General features: G+C 55.0%; 2 protein-coding genes across 11 annotated transcripts in view; both read left to right on the top strand.

Moving 5' to 3' along the window:
- Positions 1-12,105, top strand: part of TCF3 (transcription factor 3) — an 84,001-nt gene extending 71,896 nt beyond the window's left edge. For 4 of the 10 annotated variants that reach the window (XM_053965653.1, XM_053965647.1, XM_053965649.1 and 1 more), the window contains 3 exons: positions 640-878; positions 4,533-4,677; positions 5,610-12,105. In XM_053965653.1, coding sequence (XP_053821628.1) covers positions 640-878; positions 4,533-4,675 — 382 coding nt within the window. In that variant the 3' untranslated portion in view covers positions 4,676-4,677; positions 5,610-12,105. Of the gene's footprint in view, positions 1-639; positions 879-3,604; positions 3,832-4,532; positions 4,678-5,609 lie in introns of those variants that run through there. The other 6 variants (XM_053965652.1, XM_053965650.1, XM_053965651.1 and 3 more) reach the window with 3 other exon arrangements.
- Positions 12,106-14,781: 2,676 nt separating this feature from the next.
- Positions 14,782-18,131, top strand: LOC128800627 (cytochrome b-c1 complex subunit 10). The gene is made up of 3 exons (XM_053965960.1): positions 14,782-14,889; positions 16,093-16,227; positions 17,890-18,131. Exons 1-2 carry the CDS (start codon positions 14,840-14,842, stop codon positions 16,211-16,213), a joined length of 171 nt encoding a protein of 56 aa, XP_053821935.1. The 5' UTR covers positions 14,782-14,839; the 3' UTR covers positions 16,214-16,227; positions 17,890-18,131.
- The last annotated feature ends 953 nt before the right edge of the window (positions 18,132-19,084 follow it).

Raw genomic sequence — 19,084 nt, 5'->3', positions numbered from 1 at the left:
GTGTGGGCACTTGGGGCCGTGCAGGGAAGGAGCAAGTGCTCAGCCACAGACACAGTTTGAGCCCTTCCCTGCCTTGGGGCGTCTCTGCTCTCTGCTTTGGGCTCCTGTATCCTCTGTCACATCCAGCCAGAGGAGTGGCAGTGGCTCAGGTGGAGTCCTTCAGTGTGTTGGCTGCTCTGCAGCCTTGCCACCAGCTCGGAGACCTCAGCAGGGTGATGGTGCCCAGAGAGGCAGCACCAGCCCCACTCTTGCCCTGGAGGCAGAGGGCTGCACCTTCCCAAATTCCAGCCGGGGGTTCCAGTGTTGGCCTTCACCTTGTCTGGGCCGCCGTGCACTCTCCTGGCAACAAGCTCAGGCCTTAATCACATTGTGGTTTCTTTCTTTGCTGTTTAAAAACAAAAGAAAACAAAAAAGAGGCAAAAGAAGAGCCTTAACTGCTTCTCTCTGAAGCCCCTGCGTGTCCCTGCACGTGGTCCTGGCACAGGACCTGGCACAGGACCTGGCACAGCAGGTCCTGGCAGGGCACACGGGGGGCTCGGCATCTTGGTGCGTCACCGTGTGTTTCTTGTCTGTGAGTTGACCGGTGCTGAGAGTGCACACGAGGAATGTCCCTGTCTCGTTCTTATTTTAAACCATTAGTCAAGATGAGGATGAGGAGGACGATCTTCTTCCCCCAGAGCAAAAAGCCGAGAGAGAGAGAGAAAGGAGGGTCGCCAATAATGCCCGTGAGCGCCTGCGGGTTCGTGACATCAACGAGGCCTTTAAGGAGCTCGGACGCATGTGCCAACTGCACCTAAACAGCGAAAAACCGCAGACCAAACTGCTAATCCTACACCAGGCCGTATCAGTCATACTGAACCTGGAGCAACAAGTTAGAGGTCAGTGAGGGTCCCGGAGTGGTGATATTTTACGTACCTGATCGGCACGGGGCTGTCTGTCTGTCTGTCTCCTGTGACGTGCTGTGGTGCCTCGCACTGTCTCTCTCCCCTGTAGCCTTGGGGAATAACCCAAGGCTATCGATGTCCTTTTTTTTTTTTTCCTTTTTTTTTTTTTTTTTTCCTTTTTTGCATCCATCCCTGCTGTTCTCTCCTTTGTCCCCCGCTGCCACCGCGTGTGCTGCATGCCGGTCCCCGCGGGGACGCCTGTGCCGTCCTGTGCTCAGTGCTCGGCCAGCAAAGTGACAGAAACCCCACTAGAGAATCTCCCAGAGGGGTCCAGCTCTGCTGTCTCCAAGGGCTGCTCTGAGCACAGAGCCTGTGTGCCTGACGGGGCTCTGTGCTCCTGTCCCCGCAGTGTGGCACCTGGCAAAGCCCTGGGGCCACGGGAGCTGTGCCAGGGCAGTGGGATGCCCCCAGCCCTCGCTGCCTGCACTGGTATCCACCACAGGCTGGGAGCAGTGTGCATTCTGAGCCTGGAGCTGCCAGCGGGTGCCTGCAGCCTCTGCCCTCCCCGGGACACCCTCAGAGCGCGTGTGCACCCATGGCAGGGAGGGAAGGAGGGTGGCTGGCCCGGCTGGCCCGCCCAGGACGTGGCTGCTTTGTCCCGCATCCCGCAGTGCATGCTCCTGCCCGGCCCTGCTCCGCCTGCAGCGGCCCGGGGCAGGTTAACCCCCCTTTCTCTCTGCAGAGCTGTGTAACACGCGTCGGGGGCTGTGCCTGCCTGTGCTCCTCTCTGCTGGCCTTGCTGTGCCTTGATGTTGGAGTCCTTTGTGCCTCTCTTCAGTTTGTAATTTTTTGCCTTTCATAACATGTATATTTTTTCCTGTCTTCTTTTTTAATTTCCCCTTCCTTTTGATTTTTTTTTTTTTATTTCAAGTTTTTACTTTTTGGTTCTGTTCTTTCCAATCTCCTACAGACATGCCCCAGCCGTGACCTCTCGGTGGTCCCACTCTACCTTGTACTTGCTGCTCACGGATCCCAGGCAGGATCGAGGGTGGGGCAGGGCTTAGGCAGAGTTGGCACCGTGTTCATTTTGGTCTCCCACGCTTGTCCCTTTTTAAACCCTTCCTGGAGGCAGCCAGAGAGGTGGCTGAGCCCTGCAGGCTCCCTCAGCAAATAGTGCAGACAGGCAGTGTCCCCTCCTTGGGTTTGTGCTGCTTTCCAGGAAAGAATCCCACCCTCACACCCCCTCTGGCAGCACTGCCACCAGGTCCCTGTGTGCCCAGGGGGGCTGCCAGGATCCTCCCACTGCCACAGCAGCTGCAGGAAGGGAAAGGAGGAGACCCCCAGGGGTCACCTCTGCTGATGACCCCCAGGGGCAAAAGGCAGCCTAAGCATGCCATCCTCACACAGTGCAAGCTGCCAGTGGTACGTGACGGTGGTGGGGACACAGCTCTGTCCTGCCCAGGTGTGACATCCAAGCCTTGTCGCTGCTGGGGGAGCCACCAGCCAGACTGGCCACCAGCAAGGACCTGCAGCCACCAGCCTGTGCTGGAGGAAGGATCTGGGGTCCTGTGTGGGGGCACAGGTGCCAGGATGGCCCTGTCCCCACACCTGTGCTGGGCATGTGGAGAGGAGGTGGCAGTGCCAGCTGGGACAGTGAGGAGGGGACACAGGCAGAGACAAGGCAGTGAGGAGAGGGTGCAGCAGGGCCAGTGGGCAGCCCTCTGTCCCACACAGGCAGTGCTTGCCCAGGGAGCCCCTGCTCCCCCTTCACGTGGCCGTGCACTGTCCGGAGGCTCTCTAGGAGAGCTCTGACTCTGCGGCCCCTCTTTGCTAAAGGCTTATCCCCACGTGGCCCCCCAGGAGCCCGAGGCCACAGGCTGTCCCAGTGTCCGGACAGATAGGTGTCTTCCTGCAAGTTTTGCTCTGGGGGAGAAGGTCGTCTGGGCTTAAATTGAGGTTTTCAAGGGGATGGGCGAGGCCTCGGTTCAAGATGCTGCCAGTACAACTTTGCTTCCCCCATCCCTGCCTGTGTCGGGCATCCTGGGGTGATGTCAGCAGTGGGGGCTCTCCCAGAGCTTCTGACTGTGCCTGGAAAAAAAAATCACCCCTTCTGGCAGGCTTTTGTCTGTGTGGAATGATTGGGATTCAGTGTCTGCATCCGAGTACTCTGATCCTCAGAGTAGCCCTGGCTCCTACTCCCAATGCTGCCCTGGCCCCTAAGAGGGTGCCAGGCCAGGCTGCTCCTGCTGCTGCAGCACCACTGCTCCAAACACCAGCATTGGAAGCTGCAGATGGAATTCGGGAAGTATTCTTACAAAGAAGGATTTGCTTCCTGCCAAAATCTTTCCATGGGGGACAAACCTGATGTTTTTGGCAGAGAGCCTCCCCCAGTCTTCGAGTTTTCAGTTGAAAACAAACAGGAAGGCAAATTTTGCTGAGGGTAGGAGGTGTTGGTGGGTGATGCTGCATCAATGCCCAGCCTTGCCCCCAGTGACCCCTCCAGCCCCCTGGGCACCTGGCCCTGTGCTGGCAGCACCTTCCCTGGGCTCGCAGAGGTGACACAGCCTGGGCTGCTCTGGGAAGCACCCAGAGGAATTGGCTTTGCAAAGTGAGGCCGTTTGGGCCATTTCCAGTGGACACCCGGAGCACTTCCAGCACGGCAACATAGAGCCCCCCTCGGTGGCACCCCCTGACTAACCCCTGTGGTGCTATGAACCCAGCAGTACAGACGAGGCCTTGTCACTGGAGGACAAAGATCTGAGGGACCGGGAGAGGAGAATGGCCAATAACGCCAGGGAAAGGGTGCGCGTGCGGGACATTAACGAGGCCTTTAAAGAACTGGGACGCATGTGCCAGATGCACTTAAAAACGGACAAAGCACAGACCAAACTGATCATCCTGCAGCAAGCGGTGCAGGTCATTCTGGGCCTGGAGCAGCAAGTACGAGGTATGGTACCGCTGGCAGGTGCATTTCGGGGCCTGTCTCTCCCCCTGTCTCTGCATGCTCGTGCTGCTCTGTCCTGACTCCTGCTTTCAGTCTGAGCTGTGTGCTTGCAGCGCCAGCAGCACCTCTGGCTGCTGAGCTCTCCCCAGCCCCGGCCCGGGGTGGATTTGAGGCTCCTCTCTCTCTCTGGTCATGCTTAATATAATTTGGCACTTGGATCCCATTATGCAGCTTTGGAAAATTCAGTCCTCAACTCTGAGTGCTGCCTGAGGCACTTGGGGGTTCCTGTAACAAGCACATGGAGATGCCCTGGCACAGGCTGCCCAGAGCAGCTGTGGCTGCCCCTGGATCCCTGGCAGTGTCCAAGGCCAGGCTGGACAGGGCTTGGAGCACTCTGGGATAGTGGAAGGTGTCCCTGCCAGGGCAGGGGTTGGAACAAGATGGACTTTAATATTCCTTCCAACCCAAACCATTCCATGACTCCATGCTGAAGTGGGGAGGCAGCTGGGCCTGGGGTTCTGCTCGAGCAGGGGCCTGGCAGGATCCTGCAGGGACTGCGGGCAGCAGCGAGCGCTGCACGGAGCTCATCTCCTCACACAGGCCTGCCTGGGATGGTCCCTGCTGTCCCTCTGGGATGCTGCTGCCAGGGGTGATGCTGTTGCCCAGACTGAGGTTGCTCCCCTCCCTTGCTGTTTTGGGCACAGAGCGCAATCTGAACCCAAAAGCGGCCTGCTTGAAGCGTCGGGAAGAAGAGAAAGTGTCCGGAGTGGTAGGAGACCCCCAGATGACACTGTCAGCTTCACATCCTGGTCTAGGAGACGGTCACAACCCTGTTGGACACATGTAAAGGTACTGGTCCCCACCTTTGATCCCACATCCCAGCCTGGGTCCAGCCCTGTGCCCATGCCCTGCTCTGCTCTGGCTGGTCAGCCCCACTCCCTCAGCAGCAGCCACGGCTCTGCTTCATTTCCCTGAAACCAATGACTTGAATGTGTGCAAGGCCTGGCACAGGTGCCCAGAGCAGCTGTGGCTGCCCCATCCCTGAAGTGTTCAAGGCCAGGTTGGAGGGGCTTGGAGCACCCTGGGATAGTGGAAGGTGTCCCTGCCCACTTATTCCAGCAAGGGCTGGAATAAGATGAACTTTAAGGTCTCTTCCAGCCCAACCCATTCCATGATTCTCTCTGTGTGTACGTGCCCCATGGACATCCAAAGCCTCTGGCCCACAGGAGAGTGGCAGCCCTATAGCTGGGATGGGGGGGTTGGAGCTCTCTGGGTGGGCCCAGCTCTGCTCTGCACCTCCCAGTCCTGCCCCAGCTGGCTGCTGGAAACCAGCAATTCCTTTTCCTTGTGGCTCTATGAGAGGGAATGGCAGGTCCCAGAAATGCCAAGAGAGTCAGAGAAGGTGAAAATCCCCTGGTGAGGATGTGGCAGGCACAGGCTCCCATGGGCTGTTCCCATTTTTAAGGGACCCTAGGAGCATCTGAGCAGTGCAGAGATGATGGGGGGTTTGAGCAGATCCAGGAGTGGTAGGTCAGGAGCTGATCCCATGGAGTGTATGGAGAGGCCACAGTCCCTTGGTGTCCCCTGCCCCAGTGGGTGCCTGGGGATGGCCTGACCAAAACAGAGACAAAGCTCAGCTGCAGCCCTGCCCAGCCCTGCGGGGACAAGCTGCAGCAGGAGCCTTGGGCCCCCTGTGCAAGGAGCACAGTTTTATTCTCATTTGGGCCTCTATCACTTCAGACTTTTCTTTTTTTTTTATTTTTATTTTATTTTATTTGTAGATCTTTTTGTTCCTCTGGATACGGAGATCTGTAGGAAGAAAACCCTCGGTGTGACCTGCAACCCTGTTGAACCATAAACTGTAGTACTGCTCATACTGACACACGCAGACGGATCCTGGCGTGACGTAAGGGGTGGAAAAAACACTTTGTCAGAAACAAAACGGAAACAAAAAATTGCCTTAAGTATAAAGTGCAGAACAGTCAATACATATCACTCAGTTAGGAGGGGGTGGCGTGTTCTCTTGGCTTGTTCACAAGCAGCCAGCAGCAAAATTGTGCCTAAGCTTGATATTTCTTTTTTAAAAAAAAAGAACCTTAGTTATGAGATTTTTTATGTAGAACAAATAGCAATGCCTTTTGGTTTTTTTAGCTTCTTTTGCATATGTTTTGTAAGCAACAAAAAAATTTTTTTTTGTATAAAAACATGTCTTGTACCCTCCGCTTTTCTGCTGCTGTTTCTATAGTTAACGTTGCATCTTTAGGATCAACCAGAATATTAAAATTGTATTAAGAGAGACTGGATATAAAGAGAGGAATTCTCAGATTCGGCTCAGAAAGCCACTAAAAGCGAATGTAGCCACAGTGAGGGAATGTTCTTCCTTGCCTGGCTTGTACCTTCCATGACAAAAAACAAACTCGTGCTGAATTCACCATCTCTTTTCTTCGGCCACTTCTGATTTGGGAAAAGGAAGTTAAACAGCAAAGCGAGTGGCAGCAGTGCTCCCGCTCCCCCCGGGCAGTGACTGAGGGGCTCGGCGAGCTTTGCTTTGTTCCCAGAGGTCCCAAGGCCCCACGGGGGACAGGACGTGGCCCACGGCTGTTCCGGAGCGTCGCCGTGGGGAGGATGAGCTGCTGGGAGAGAGCAGCCCCGGGTGGAGGAGAAGGAACTGAGGTGCTTCCAGGTGAGCAGAGCAGCAAGGGATGCATGAGGGAAGCGCCTGTTCCCACAGGCCAGAGCTGCCAGAGGCACTTCCAGGAGCAGCACTGAACAAAGACCAAGTGAACAAAGCTGGAGCACTGGGAAGAGGCAGAGGCAGCCGGAGCACGGAGCAGCGGTGGGATAAGGAAGGCAGGCAGCAGCAGACTGAGGTGCTGGAGGCAGGAGAGGAGCAGCGGCCTGGCTCACTCCAGCTGGGCAAAGCCATGAGCAGCAGCAGGATCCCTTCTTGCAATGGAGCCGCCGCCATCGGAAATGCAAAATGCTGGCTCGGGGAGAGGGGTGGCTTCACACCCCGCTGTCACCTGCTGTCACCTGCTGTCACAGCTCCCAGGCATCCTCAGAGGCAAACTGAGCTCAGCACTGTGCCGTGGGATGTGAATGGCCACCATCACCTGCACATGGGCTCCTCTCTTGGCACTGGGAAGGAGGACAGCAGGAGCTCCTGTCCGTGTGTCCAGCAGCCAAACTGGGCCAGCTGTCCCTTCACTCCAAGGGATTCCCAGTCACTCCAGACCACTCTGGTGTGCCCAGCAGGAGGAGGATCCTTGGCAGCCCCTCTGGGTGCCCTGGAGGTGTGGAGCAAACAAGAGGTGCTGGGCAGTGCTGAGCTGCAGCAGCTGGCCTGGAGATGGCCATGGAAAAACATCCACTGGGAATTTGCTCTTATTTCTTCCCTCTCCTTCCCCTTGTGAAACATTTTGTGCCTGGTTCTTCCCAGCTCTGCAGAGCCCAGTCAGGCAGGATGGTGCACGAGACATGGCTACTGGTCTGGGGGGATGTGGGGAACTCCCCTCTCCCCTGCAGGCTCCATCTCTCCCTGTGCTGCTCCAGCCTGGGCTCCTGGGGAAGCTGTGTTGCTTTGGCATGGGGAAAGGGAGGGACTGGCAAACAGGATTAGGTCCTGTGGCACTTCCCAGCAACCCCAGGCTCTTGGCATAACCTGGTGCTCCTCCACATGCTTTGTGCTCTGGCAAACCCTGCTGGAAGTGCTCAGGGCAGTGCTTATCTCCCACCCACGAGTGGGCACTGTGGCCTCAGCCCCTGTGGCAGCTCCAAGCTGAGCCACTCCAAGTGCCAGGGCAGGATGGGGCTGTCCCTGCTGCCCCTGGCCCTGCCCTGGGGCTCCCCATCATCCAACCATCAGTCTGGAGCTTTTGGGTGCTCCTGCCTTTCCCCAGCTTGCTGCTCCCACCATTCCTTCTGCATGGTGAGAGCTCAGCAGCCCCAGCTCTGTTCCTGGGAAGGGCAGGAAACTCAGTGGTTCCAGTAACCCAGGTGCTTCTTGCCTGTGTCAACAGACACATTTTAGCCTCAAATGCTCAGCTCAAGTTTGCCACTTCCCTCCCTGGGGCTATTCTGGGTGCTGAAGCAGTGGGCAGGGAGATGGATGCGGTGTTCCTCCATGTGTGGCAGCCTTGACTCCCATTCATGCTCTGGAGTGCAAATTGGAGGGCTCAGCAGCTGCTTTTTGTTTCATCCATGGGAGTTCCTGCTCTATTGGTGAGAGTGCTGGGGCTGCAAAGTACCCACTGCTCAGGGGTTTTGGCAGGCTCAGTGCCCCTGTCCCAGGGCAGGAGGGATGGAGCAGTGTCCCAGCCCTGGAAAGCTTGAAACCCTACAAAAAAAAATATTTAAAAGTGGTTCACAAACCCTTTGATTTTGCCCCAAGAATTGGAGGTGGCAGTAATGGACAACTGGACTTAAAGGGACTAGTCAAGAAAAATCCATAAATTCAACAAAATTGGAAACCTGAGAAGATTTGTGAGTTGTTCACAAATTTGCTGAACTTCTTTATCCCCTCCTAGACCTGCAGGCCAAGGAGGAATCGTGATGAGCCAGAGCCTTTCTCACCATCCCTGAATCCCCAGGCATTGCAACAAAAATGGGGCTTTTCAGCTGCATTTAGGTGGTTTAAGATTTACTTTGACAGCAAGTCCAGCCAACTTCCTTCCATGGCAAGGCTTGGGTGAAGGTCCTTGAGCACAAGCCCTCAGAGCCAGGGTTTGGAGAGATCATCTCAAAAGCACAATGTAGGGGATGGCAGTGCTGTCCCTGGAGTTGCCTCGATGGCACAGGGTGACAGCTTTGTATGCCAGCCCAGTTTTGCTTCAGTGGCATCTCTGTTTTCCAGGTGCTCAGGGAACAATTGGGAAGAGCAGCAAGGAAAAATTCCTTTGTCTTGCCAATGTGTTTGGCTCAGTGTGAACATGGTGCCTCTAACCTGCCAGGGAAAGTGGCTTTTCTAAAAACAACCATTGCCTGGTGCTGTCCCCAAAATACCAGCAGCCCAGCCCTGAAATGTCACCCTGTAGCAATGAAATTCTTGTCTTTAGGTCTGGTCAGCGAGGGCCAGGTCTGCACCCTCCCCAGCCCACAGCTCTGCTCCATTCCACTTGGGATCTTACAGATCCCCAGACCTGCTCCTCTGCCTGTCTGTGTGTCCCCCACAGCAGTGGTGCTGCCAGGAGAGGTGTCACGTGGGGGTGACAATGCTGTACGGTGCCATTTATTCCATTTTCTCCTTCCTCTCTCAGCCTTTGCTTGCATGGCTGCTCCTGGGGACATGTGCCCTCCTCTTTGGGGGCCACTGAGCCCCCCCAAAGCTTCCTTCATCAGATGGGGTGCTTCCTCCCCTTCTGTGCAGCTTCTTGTTCCTCTTTCCCCAGGCTGCATCAGTGAAGCAGCAGACCTGGGACACTGCCATGGGACATTTCCTGTGTCCCCAGCCCAGGGGCCTCCTGTTGCCCTGCTCAGGCAGCCCCCGCCTCCCTGCACACGAGCTGTGCATGCCACACTACTGGGGAGCATCTGGAATCCGGTCTATGAACAGTAACATTGCAGATTTTTGTCTTCTCCCTTTTCACCTGCCTTTTCCCCAAAGCAAAGCAGCTGCAGCCTCCCATGGGTTGGTGCTCAGGCAGTGGTGGCAGCGTGGCTGCTCCTGCTCACAGCCCCAGGGAGCAGAATTCCAGCTGTGTGGCAGTCACTCCTGCCCGTGACCCCTTGTCAGATCGACTCACAGCCCCAGCCAGCAGCTCTCTGCTCCCCTGCTTTCACAGCTGGCCCCCAGAGGTGTGTTGGCAGGAAGGACAGACTCAAGCTGTGGTTTCCTCAGGAGGCTGTAATTCCAGAGTCGGGGCAGAAACTGCACTCCAAGGTCCTTTGTGTCTCACCAGTGTCCCCACTGAAGCCAGCAGAGCCTTTGGGCCCTTACTGGGTGGTTCCAGTTGTGGAGGCTTGAGAAATAGCAGGCTTGGAAACCCCCAATCCCCTGCACCCCTTGAGCTTTGCTGCCAACTTTGTGGCCAGTGGAAAGTCTTGCAGGCCCCGCTGTGCTGTAGTGGGGAGCCTGGGCCAGCTCCAGTTCCATCCCTGGGCTCTGGGAGGTGAAGCAAAGCTGGGGATGGAGGTGAGCCACAACAAGCCTTCAGCCCCTGCCTGCAGTGCTGGCTAACCCAGAGCAAGCCCTGGCCACTGGACTCCCCCATTCCTGCCCAACACCAGCAATAGCAAGGCCTGTTTTCTGTACCCTGAGCTTGCACAAGGTCTTTGCCCTGTTAAAAATCCTATGCAAATCTTATCCCTGTCCCCTCTTCCGGGGCTCTGCAGATCCCAGCCCAGCCCGTTCTCTCTGCTCTTGTCCGTGTTTCCTGCTCCCTGTGCCCTCAGGGTCCAGCTTCATTCCTGGCAGCTCCATTTTGACACCTATGCTCTGGAGCTGGGAGGGGGCAGATGAGACTATAGGAACACCCAGCTCATACTGAGCACTGAACTGGAGGGGGCAGGGCCTGGTCCTGAGGCTCCTCCACGCACCCTTCATCCTCCTGTGCCTTCTGCTCAATGCTGGTAGGGCTCTGCCAGCATCCTTCATCCTCCAGCCCCCTGAAAGGAGAAGCTCTGTTCCACCTTGCTGCTGCCCAGACTGCTCTGTTCCAACACCTGAGCCTCAGGCTTGGCTGAGGCTGCTCTAACTTCAGCCACCCCAGCCTGAAGGGGTGTTTCCCTTCTTCCCATGCTCCCCAATCTCTCCAGCCAGCATCTCGGAGCTGTTTCCCTTTGCAGAGGGGCAGCCCATGCCAGCAGCTGCCCATCAGCTGGGTGCAGGCAGGAGGATTTGGGGGGTGGGTGCTGCCAGTGTCCCACAGCACAGCTGCCTCTCCCTGCCCTTGGGGCAGGCGTCAGGGGACCTGGTGCTCTGTACTTTGATTTCCAGGACAATTGAGCCCTTTTGGGGAGCCAGCACGGCTGTGCCTTGGCCTGAAGGGCTCCCACAGGGAGGGGGGCTCTGCTCAGGAGGGTGGTGCAGGCTCCTCGTGACCTCCTGCCAAACCTTGAGTGTCCATCTGCAGCCCAGCTCCGGGCCAAGTGCACTCCTGTCGTGGGTCTCCACGTTGGTATCTCTGTTCCCCTGGTTTTGTACCCCTCCTGCTCCTTAGGACTCCCCATTCCCACCCTGGCCCAGCCAAGCCCGTGCTGTGGTGGAGGGCGAGGCCGTAACACTCACCCTGGGACATCTCAGCCCAGCTCAGGAGAGCAAAGGGGTTTCTGCTTCCAAAGGGGGTGTCCTGGTACCGAGGCCTTTGGCCAAAGAGCATCCCCGTGCCCTGCATCCCTGGGCCGTGCCTGGCCAGCGTGGAGCTCCTGGAGGCAGCGAGCTGGGGACACCGCGGGTTCCCCTCGCCAGGGCCACGTCTTCCCAAATCACTTGAACCCACCAACTTCTGAGCAAGCCTTGTACCATGGAGCCACCTGGGAGGGAAGGAGCCGTGGGAAGCCACACAGCAGCCTCTGTTCCTGTGCCAGGAGAGGGGAAAGAGGCACCTGGCGAGGCAGGACAGGGACGATCCCAGCGCTGGGAATGACCCGTTGGGTGCCGAGGGCTCCAGCTCTCTGGGGAAACAAAGCATTCCTGGGATGTTCTTTATATTTTTGTAGGAATGGGGGGTGGGAGAGCAGATGGGAGATGCCTGCAGAAGTTGTTTATTTTTAACCCTGTAGAAAGTTATGGGTTGTTTTTGGTTTTTGGCCTTTAAAATTAAAAAATGGTCCTTGCTTTTGATGTTTATGCTGCCTATCTGTAAATCCAGATGTACTTAAGTGGCTGAAATCCTTGTTCTTAAATCAGATACACATTATAGTTTTGAACTATATATATAGTAAATATATATATATATATGCCTAACCCAGCAAAAAAAAAAAAATAAAGTATTTGGGGGTGGGAAATGCATTGCTCTTTGAAATGAATCACAATTGGGGGATGAAATTGTGTTTCTGAGTGCCTCAAGATATGAATTGTTTTCATTTTTTTAAATAATTTTATACAAGTGTCAAAACAGCTGGCTGGATTATTTGGAATTTTTAAATAATCCTAACTTTTTTAAAGTAGATTTTGAGAACTGTCCTGTATATAACAGTAATGTAGCAATAAATGTGACATTTTATAACAATATTACTTTTTTTTATCCCCATATGTGTCCTTCAGATGTTGTATCCCTAGGAATGAAAAGTTGGAATAAAGGCTTTGCATTGTACTAAAAAACAAAAGAAAACACCAGACAGGTTTTCAGACACTTGCTCTGGGTGTGGATCCTGCCCCCTGCATCACTGTTGTTTCCTTGCCTCTGCCCCTGGGAGCACCCACAAAAAATCCACTTAAATCCGGTTAAATCCACTTAAATGCCCCCAGTCCATCCAGGAGCCCAGCACAGACTGGTGATGGGAGAAATTCATCAAATCAGAGTCATTAAGGTTGAAAAAGACCTTTAAGATCATTGAGTCCAACAGTCAGTTCAGCACTAACCCATGTCCCAAGCACCACATCCATTGTTCAAACACTTCCAGGGATGGTGACTTCACCCTTCTGCCCCGGGCAGCCTGTTCCAGTACCTGACAATCCTCTTTGGGGAGAAATTACTCCTAATATCCAACCTAAACCTTCCCTGGCACAACCTGGGGCCGTTTCCTCTCATCCTGTCCTTTGCTCCCTGGGAACAGAGCCCGACCCCACCTGGCCCCATTCTCCTGCCCTCCGGGCTCCAAGGACTTTCACAGAATTACAGGTTGATTTGGGTTGGAAAGGACCATAAAGCCCATCTCATTCCACGCCCTGCCACAAGTAGGGACACCTTCCATTGGACCACAAGCTCCATCCAACCTGCCTTTGGACACTTCCAGAGCCAAGGCATCTGCCTGGAAGCAGCCTTCCTTCCCCAGGCTTGCTGCCTGTGTTCCACAGTGCTGCTCTGGCTCGAGGCTTGTCCGCAGAGATCAGGACAAACAGTCCAGACTAACTGAGAAGTGGCTCTGGCAGGGGCTGGTTAAATCTCCCTTAGCCTTGGGTGCCTTCTCTCAGCAGTGAGGCAGCTCTGCCCTTCCCAAGCTGCTCTGGGTGCATGGAATGACAGTCCTTCCTTAGACTCCACCATAAAATCACAGAATCATTAAAATTGAGAAAGACTTTGAAGATCATCCAGCCCAACCATTAACCTGGCAGCACTGACATGTCTTCAAGAGCCACATCCACATATTTTTTTAATGCTTCTAGGGATGGCGACTGCACCACTGCCCTGCGCAGCCTGTGCCAGCTGTTTACAACTCAGATCCAGACGAGGGAGAAGTGTGGGCTTGGGAGCAGCCTGGAAGGTGGATGCTCAACAAATGCACAAGGTGGAGCATAAAGCAGATGAGTGCCGGTGACCAGAGCAGGCTTGAGCTGGGAGAGCTGGTGAGGACAGGAGCAAGGAGCAGCACAGAGGAGCTGCTGAGAGCATACAGCTCCCTAATAGCTGGGCAGTGGCCACCAAGTGCCAGCACTCCCTCCCTGGAGATGAGTCACTATCAGCTTGAGATGAGCTGGGATGAGACTACCACACTACCATCATGTCATGCTCGCACTGCTAGACAATCACAGAATCATGGAATGGTTTGGGTTCTAAGGGATCTTAAAGCTCATCCCATGGGCAGGGACACCTTCCACCATCCCAGGTTCCTCCAAGCCCTGTCCAGCCTGGCCTTGGGCGCTGCCAGGGATCCAGGGGCAGCCACAGCTGCTCTGGGGTGTCTGTTCCAGAGTTCCTCCTGCATGTTCACAAGAGGCTGAGCAGGCTCTGAGCAGAGCCTGGGGAACATTATGGAATTGATGGTGATTTTGACCCTCTCCTGAAAAACCTGGCTGAAAACTCCCTCTCCTGTTGGGGGAGATGGAGTGGCCGTGACAGGACGGTTTGCGGGGACACTGACGGGCTATGGGGGAACCACTTTGGGAAGGGGGCACGTCCCTCCAGCACAAGAGGCTGAGAAGCAATCCCAGCTCAGTGCGGGAACACTGCCACCCCTCAGGGCCCGTGTCCCCTCTCCAGCCTGGGGACATCCTGTTCCCTCAGGGCCCGTGTTCTCTCTGGTGCAAAGACAGGCCTCATGTCCCCTCTCCAGTGCACGAGCAGCCTGTTCCCCCAGGGCAGCTGCTGTCCTCCCTCCAGTGTGGGGACAGCCTGTCCCCTTGGCCCGTGTCCCCTCAGGGCTCGTGTCCCCCCTCCAGCACAGAGACAAGCCTGTCCTCTCAGGGCTCGTGTCCCATCAAGCCCTGTGTCCCATCTGGGCTGGTGTCCCCTCTCCAGCGTGGCAACAGTCCGTCCTCTTGGCTGTTTTCTTAGTGCCCGTGTCCCCTCAGGGCCCCTGTCCCCTCAGGGCGGCCCCTGTACCCCCAGGGTGCCCCCTGTACCCCCAGGGCGGCCCGTGTCCCCTCAGGGCGGCCCCTGTACCCCCAGGGTGGCCCCTGTACCCCCAGGGCGGCCCGTGTCCCCTCAGGGTGGCCCCTGTACCCCCAGGGTGGCCCCTGTACCCCCAGGGCGGCCCGTGTCCCCTCAGGGTGGCCCCTGTACCCCCAGGGCGGCCCGTGTCCCCTCAGGGTGGCCCCTGTACCCCCAGGGCGGCCCGTGTCCCCTCGGGGCGGCCCGTGTCCCCTCGGGGCGGCCCGTGTCCCCTCAGGGTGGCCCCTGTCCCCTCGGGGTGGCCCCTGTCCCCTCGGGGCGGCCCCTGTCCCCTCGGGGTGGCCCCTGTCCCCTCGGGGCGGCCCGTGTCCCCTCGGGGCGGCCCGTGTCCCCTCAGGGTGGCCCCTGTCCCCTCGGGGTGGCCCCTGTCCCCTCGGGGCGGCCCGTGTCCCCTCAGGGCCCGCGCGGAGCCCCCACTCCCGAGCGGGGCCCGCTCCGCTGCAGCCCCGCCCCGCTCCAGCCCCGCGCATGCGCGGAACGGCCCCTCCGCCGCCCGGGGTCACTTTGAGTGAGGCGGCGCCATGTTGAGCCAGCTGCTGGGGCCGCGCTACGCGCAGCTGCTGCGGACCTGGTGAGGAGCTACCGGGCTGTTCACGCCGCGTGGGGCTGGCTGGGCCTGCCCGCTTCCACCCGGGGCTCTCTGTCCGCTCCGACCCGGGCTCTGCTCGCCCCGCCCGGGTCTGTCCGCCCGGCCCGAGGCTCCGCGCTCCCCTCGCCGCGTCCTCCGGGCACGGCCGCGCACTCAGCGCGCACTGTGGGAGTGTGAAGGGCATCCCGACCCCTTCCTGAAGCCCTGCTCGAGGCCTTCCCGTTCACTCCGCGCCCTGTGAGGGTCGCTGGGGATGGTGCTGGGGATGGTGCTGGGGTGCGGAGAGGGCTCGGGCCGGGCTGAGGGGGCGAGGAGCCGGGGAAAGGGCTTGCGGCCCACCCGGCGCTGGCTATTTCACGTACGTAAATACAGCAGTGCCGTGGGTGCCTTTGCAGGCCTGTGGGAGGCAAAATGACGGGGCAGAAGTGTTTGCAAACGACGGGATGCGGCTGCAGCAGTATATAGCGGTGTATCTTCTCTTTGCTGTGCAGTAGTCTCTTTAAGTAAAAGACTATGAGCTTTTTCCAGTCAAATATCTTGGCTTCCCTGTGGACTAATGCTGTTCCCTGTCTATGAAGTTGTTTCAGTTGCTCACCACAAGATCAGTTTGGGCACCACAAGATCAGAAAGACCCAAAGCTGTTGGAGAGTGTCCCAAGGAGGGACACGGAGCTGGGGAAGGGGCTGAGGAGGGGCTGAGGGCACTTGGCTCGTTCAGCTGCAGCACAGGAGACTGAGGGGAGGCTCCTCGGGGGCTGCAGCTCCTCCCGAGGGGAGGCAGAGGGGCAGGGGCTGAGCTCTGCTCTGGGCCAGGGACAGGAGGCCAGGAAGGGCTGGAGCTGTGCCAGGGCTTGGCATGGAGCTCAGGGAAAGGTTCTTCCCCCCGAGGCTGCTGGCACTGCCCAGGCTCCCCAGGGAATGGTCCCGGCCCCGAGGCTGCCAGAGCTCCAGGAGCGTTTGGCCAGTGCTCTCAGGGATGCTCAGGGTGGGTTTGGTGGGGTGGCTGTGCAGGGACAGGGGCTGCACTGATGATCCCTGTGGGTCCCTTCCAACTCAGGATATTCTGGAATTCTAAGCTCTTTTCCTGATGATAAAGTGACTTTCTCAGGTGCCTCAGCCATGAGCATCTGCCAGGCCTTTCACAGTGGTCATTTGTTGTTTACCTGGATGTGTGTCTCTCCTTTAGGACCCCCACCCTGGTGACATGGGGTGGTGTGGCTGGCGTTGGAGTGATCTGGGCCACAGACTGGAAGCTGGTCTTGCAGTACGTTCCCTACATCGGCGGCAAGTACAAAACTGAAGACTGAGCTTCCCTCTAATGGTGAGTTTTGTTTGTACATCTCTTGGCTTAATCAATAGAATTATAAAATCACAGAATCCCAGATGGGTTTGGGTTGGAAGGACCTTAAAGCTTGCCTTAGGCAGGGACACCTTCCACAATCCCAGGTTGCTCCAAGCCCTGTCCAGGCCAACCTAGCCTAGAGCACTTGAACACAATAACCCTGCACTGGTGTGACAGTGGGTTTTTGACAGTTTCCTCTTTACCTGGGGCACAGTCTTTTTTTTTTTTTTTTTCCCTTTTTTCCTTTTTTTTCTTTCCTTTTTATTTTAATGGAGCTTCACAGAGCACCAGAACGATGAAATACTCATTAGAATATGTTTTTCAAGTGATTATTTTGGATGCAGTGGGTTTTCCACAACATAATGCAGTTCTTAAGAGATCAGACCAAGCTAATTTTTTTACTTCTGATGTATCTGTTTACTTCTGTTCTTGAGCAGAAGAGCTACAAGCTCAGGACTAGTTTTATGACTAGGCAAATTCAGACTCCTTTCTGCTCCTTGTAACTGGTATTAAAAGTAAATTGAATTTTCAGAGCTGATTATTGTATTCCACAAATTCCTTGAAAGATTTTCTTTCTCAAGGTTTTGGTTCTTTTCCTTCGTTAAATGCATATCAGAAATGCTGTTCTGAATGTTCTGAAAGTCTGACCATCCCTAAAGCTGGAGCAGCAATTAGATAATCCTTCTGTAGGGGCTCTAACTGCATATTCTTTCTAGGAGGCAGGCTTTGGATTTCTTTATTCCTTGCTGCAGATAGAAAGGAGTCAGGAAGATTTTTCCATTCATTAAAGGATGCTAATGGAGAAACTCTGAGACCAGAGGAAAGTCTGTCCACCTCAGTGTTTGTTTCTTCTGGTCAGAATAACAGTTACATCTAAATGTTGATTAATGAGCTATTTGTGTTCCAGGTACACAGTATTTTGTAGGGAAGTCAGTCCATTTGGAAAGCACAGACTTTTTAAGTCCTTTTAAAGTACTTTTAAAGTCCTTTTTCAGCAACAGTTGTTGCAGTTTAAACAACTTACTGTGTGCAAACTTTGTATTGCCCCACAGATCCTTCTGTAACCAAGAGAGGAATGAAACTTGACTTGGAAGTCAGCTGAACTGGAAGCATTTTGGGTCATTGTGATGTTTACAGTCAAGTCATAGAACCATAAAATCACCCAATGGTTTGGGTGGGAAGGGTTCTCAAAGCCCATTCAGTCCCACCCCTGCCATGGGCAGGGACACCTTCCACTGTCTCAGGCTGCTCCAAGCCCCATCCAACCTGCATGGAGAAAAGTTTTCAAGTGGAAAATCTCTCAAGTTGTGTAGAGGCAATTCAATTACCTTCTAAGGTCTTTCCTTCCCTAAAAATAATCAGTATTAGGAACACAGCTCTATTCCTGAGCCAACAGCCTGTGTTTCCCATCTTGAAGTAAGAACTTTGTGTGTCTGGAAAGAGGAGCAGAGAAAGGGGATGTGTCTGTGGTGGCCTGTGCTCCCTCCCAAAGGGACTCCAGGCCTGCCCACCCACATCTGGATCAGCTCCTGTACCAGAAACCTCCTGCCTGGATCCTGGAGGCTTCTGAAGTGTCTCATGTTGGCTGCTGTGGCACTGTGCAGGGAGCTCTGCTTAACGACTGCTCTGTGTTTGTTGTAGGATTTTATTGCTGGAGAGTATCTGGAGCCATCCGTCCACTGAGACCTGCTGGGGTGACCCTGAAATGCCCAGTGCAGATTCTGCAACACGCTGTGGTCTGTCTGTCTGTCTGTCTCTCCCATGAACAGCTGTGAGCAAATTCACCCTCATTGACCACTTCCTCTGAGCACTTTCCCAGCACCTCTTGCCTTGATGGGAGTGGTTTATTAACCTGGTGTACAAAATAAACCAAGTGAATGATTTTTGGGGGGCTTGGGGTTTTGGGATTTGTGTGTGTGTGTGTGTGTATGTTACCTTCTTAGTCCACATTCTTAAGACCAGACTCCTAGCTTGGTTTTGGGTTACAGAATCATGGAGTCACAGACTAGTTTGGGTTGGGACACCTGGCACTATCCCAGGTTGCTCCAAGCCTTGTCCATCCTGGCCTTGGACACTTGCAGGGATCCAGGGGCAGCCACAGCTGCTCTGGGCACTGTGTTACATCTTCAGCTTCTTGGACTCTGTGTCCTAAGGCAGGTCTGCCACATGTTTGCTTCTTCTCATGTGCAGGTTCCTCGGGAATCAACCACTGGCTGCTAGGATACTGGGCTTGATGATTTATTTTTATCAATTACAGCTCTTGAGCTACTCTTAGGGATGTGTTGATTTTAGGCTCATCATTCCTGGATCACTGTGGCCTCATGGATACAGTTAACTTTTCACAGCCAATATTGCAGAGTTTCATGGTAACATATTGCTGAAATTTAGTTTAAAGAAAGGGTTTGGGGTTTTTATCATCAATTCATGGACTCCTTAAATGGTCTATTTTTAAGCTTTTCTGGCTAGGGACTTGAGGAAGGCAGGCCCCAAATCCTGGGTGTCTTTCTTTGTACCAGGATGAAAACCAGGGGTTCAGAGAGCTGCGCAGTTCTTAATTTGGGGTTTAAGTAGAAAAAGAATCTATATTCTCAATTCATAGATCTGTTTATTTGTGAACTTAAACTAGTGATGAAACTACCCCCAAACACAGTCCTTTAGGTGAGAGTTCTTAGCTGTTAGAAAACCCCTGCCACAACCCTTTAGGTGTGAGTTTTTTGCTGTTATAAAAAGGAAGAACAAGGATTATTTTGCTCTGGTCTCTGCCACTCAGTCACAGATGACTCAGACTCGGGGGAAAAGTTCATCCCTTTTCACAAAGACCAGAATTTACAAACAA

Source organism: Vidua chalybeata, chromosome 27 (assembly GCF_026979565.1).
Source record: "Vidua chalybeata isolate OUT-0048 chromosome 27, bVidCha1 merged haplotype, whole genome shotgun sequence".
Taxonomy (NCBI): Eukaryota; Metazoa; Chordata; class Aves; order Passeriformes; family Viduidae; genus Vidua; species Vidua chalybeata.
The sequence above is the reverse complement of the archived record's forward strand: the minus strand, read 5'-3'. Positions and strand labels throughout refer to the sequence as shown.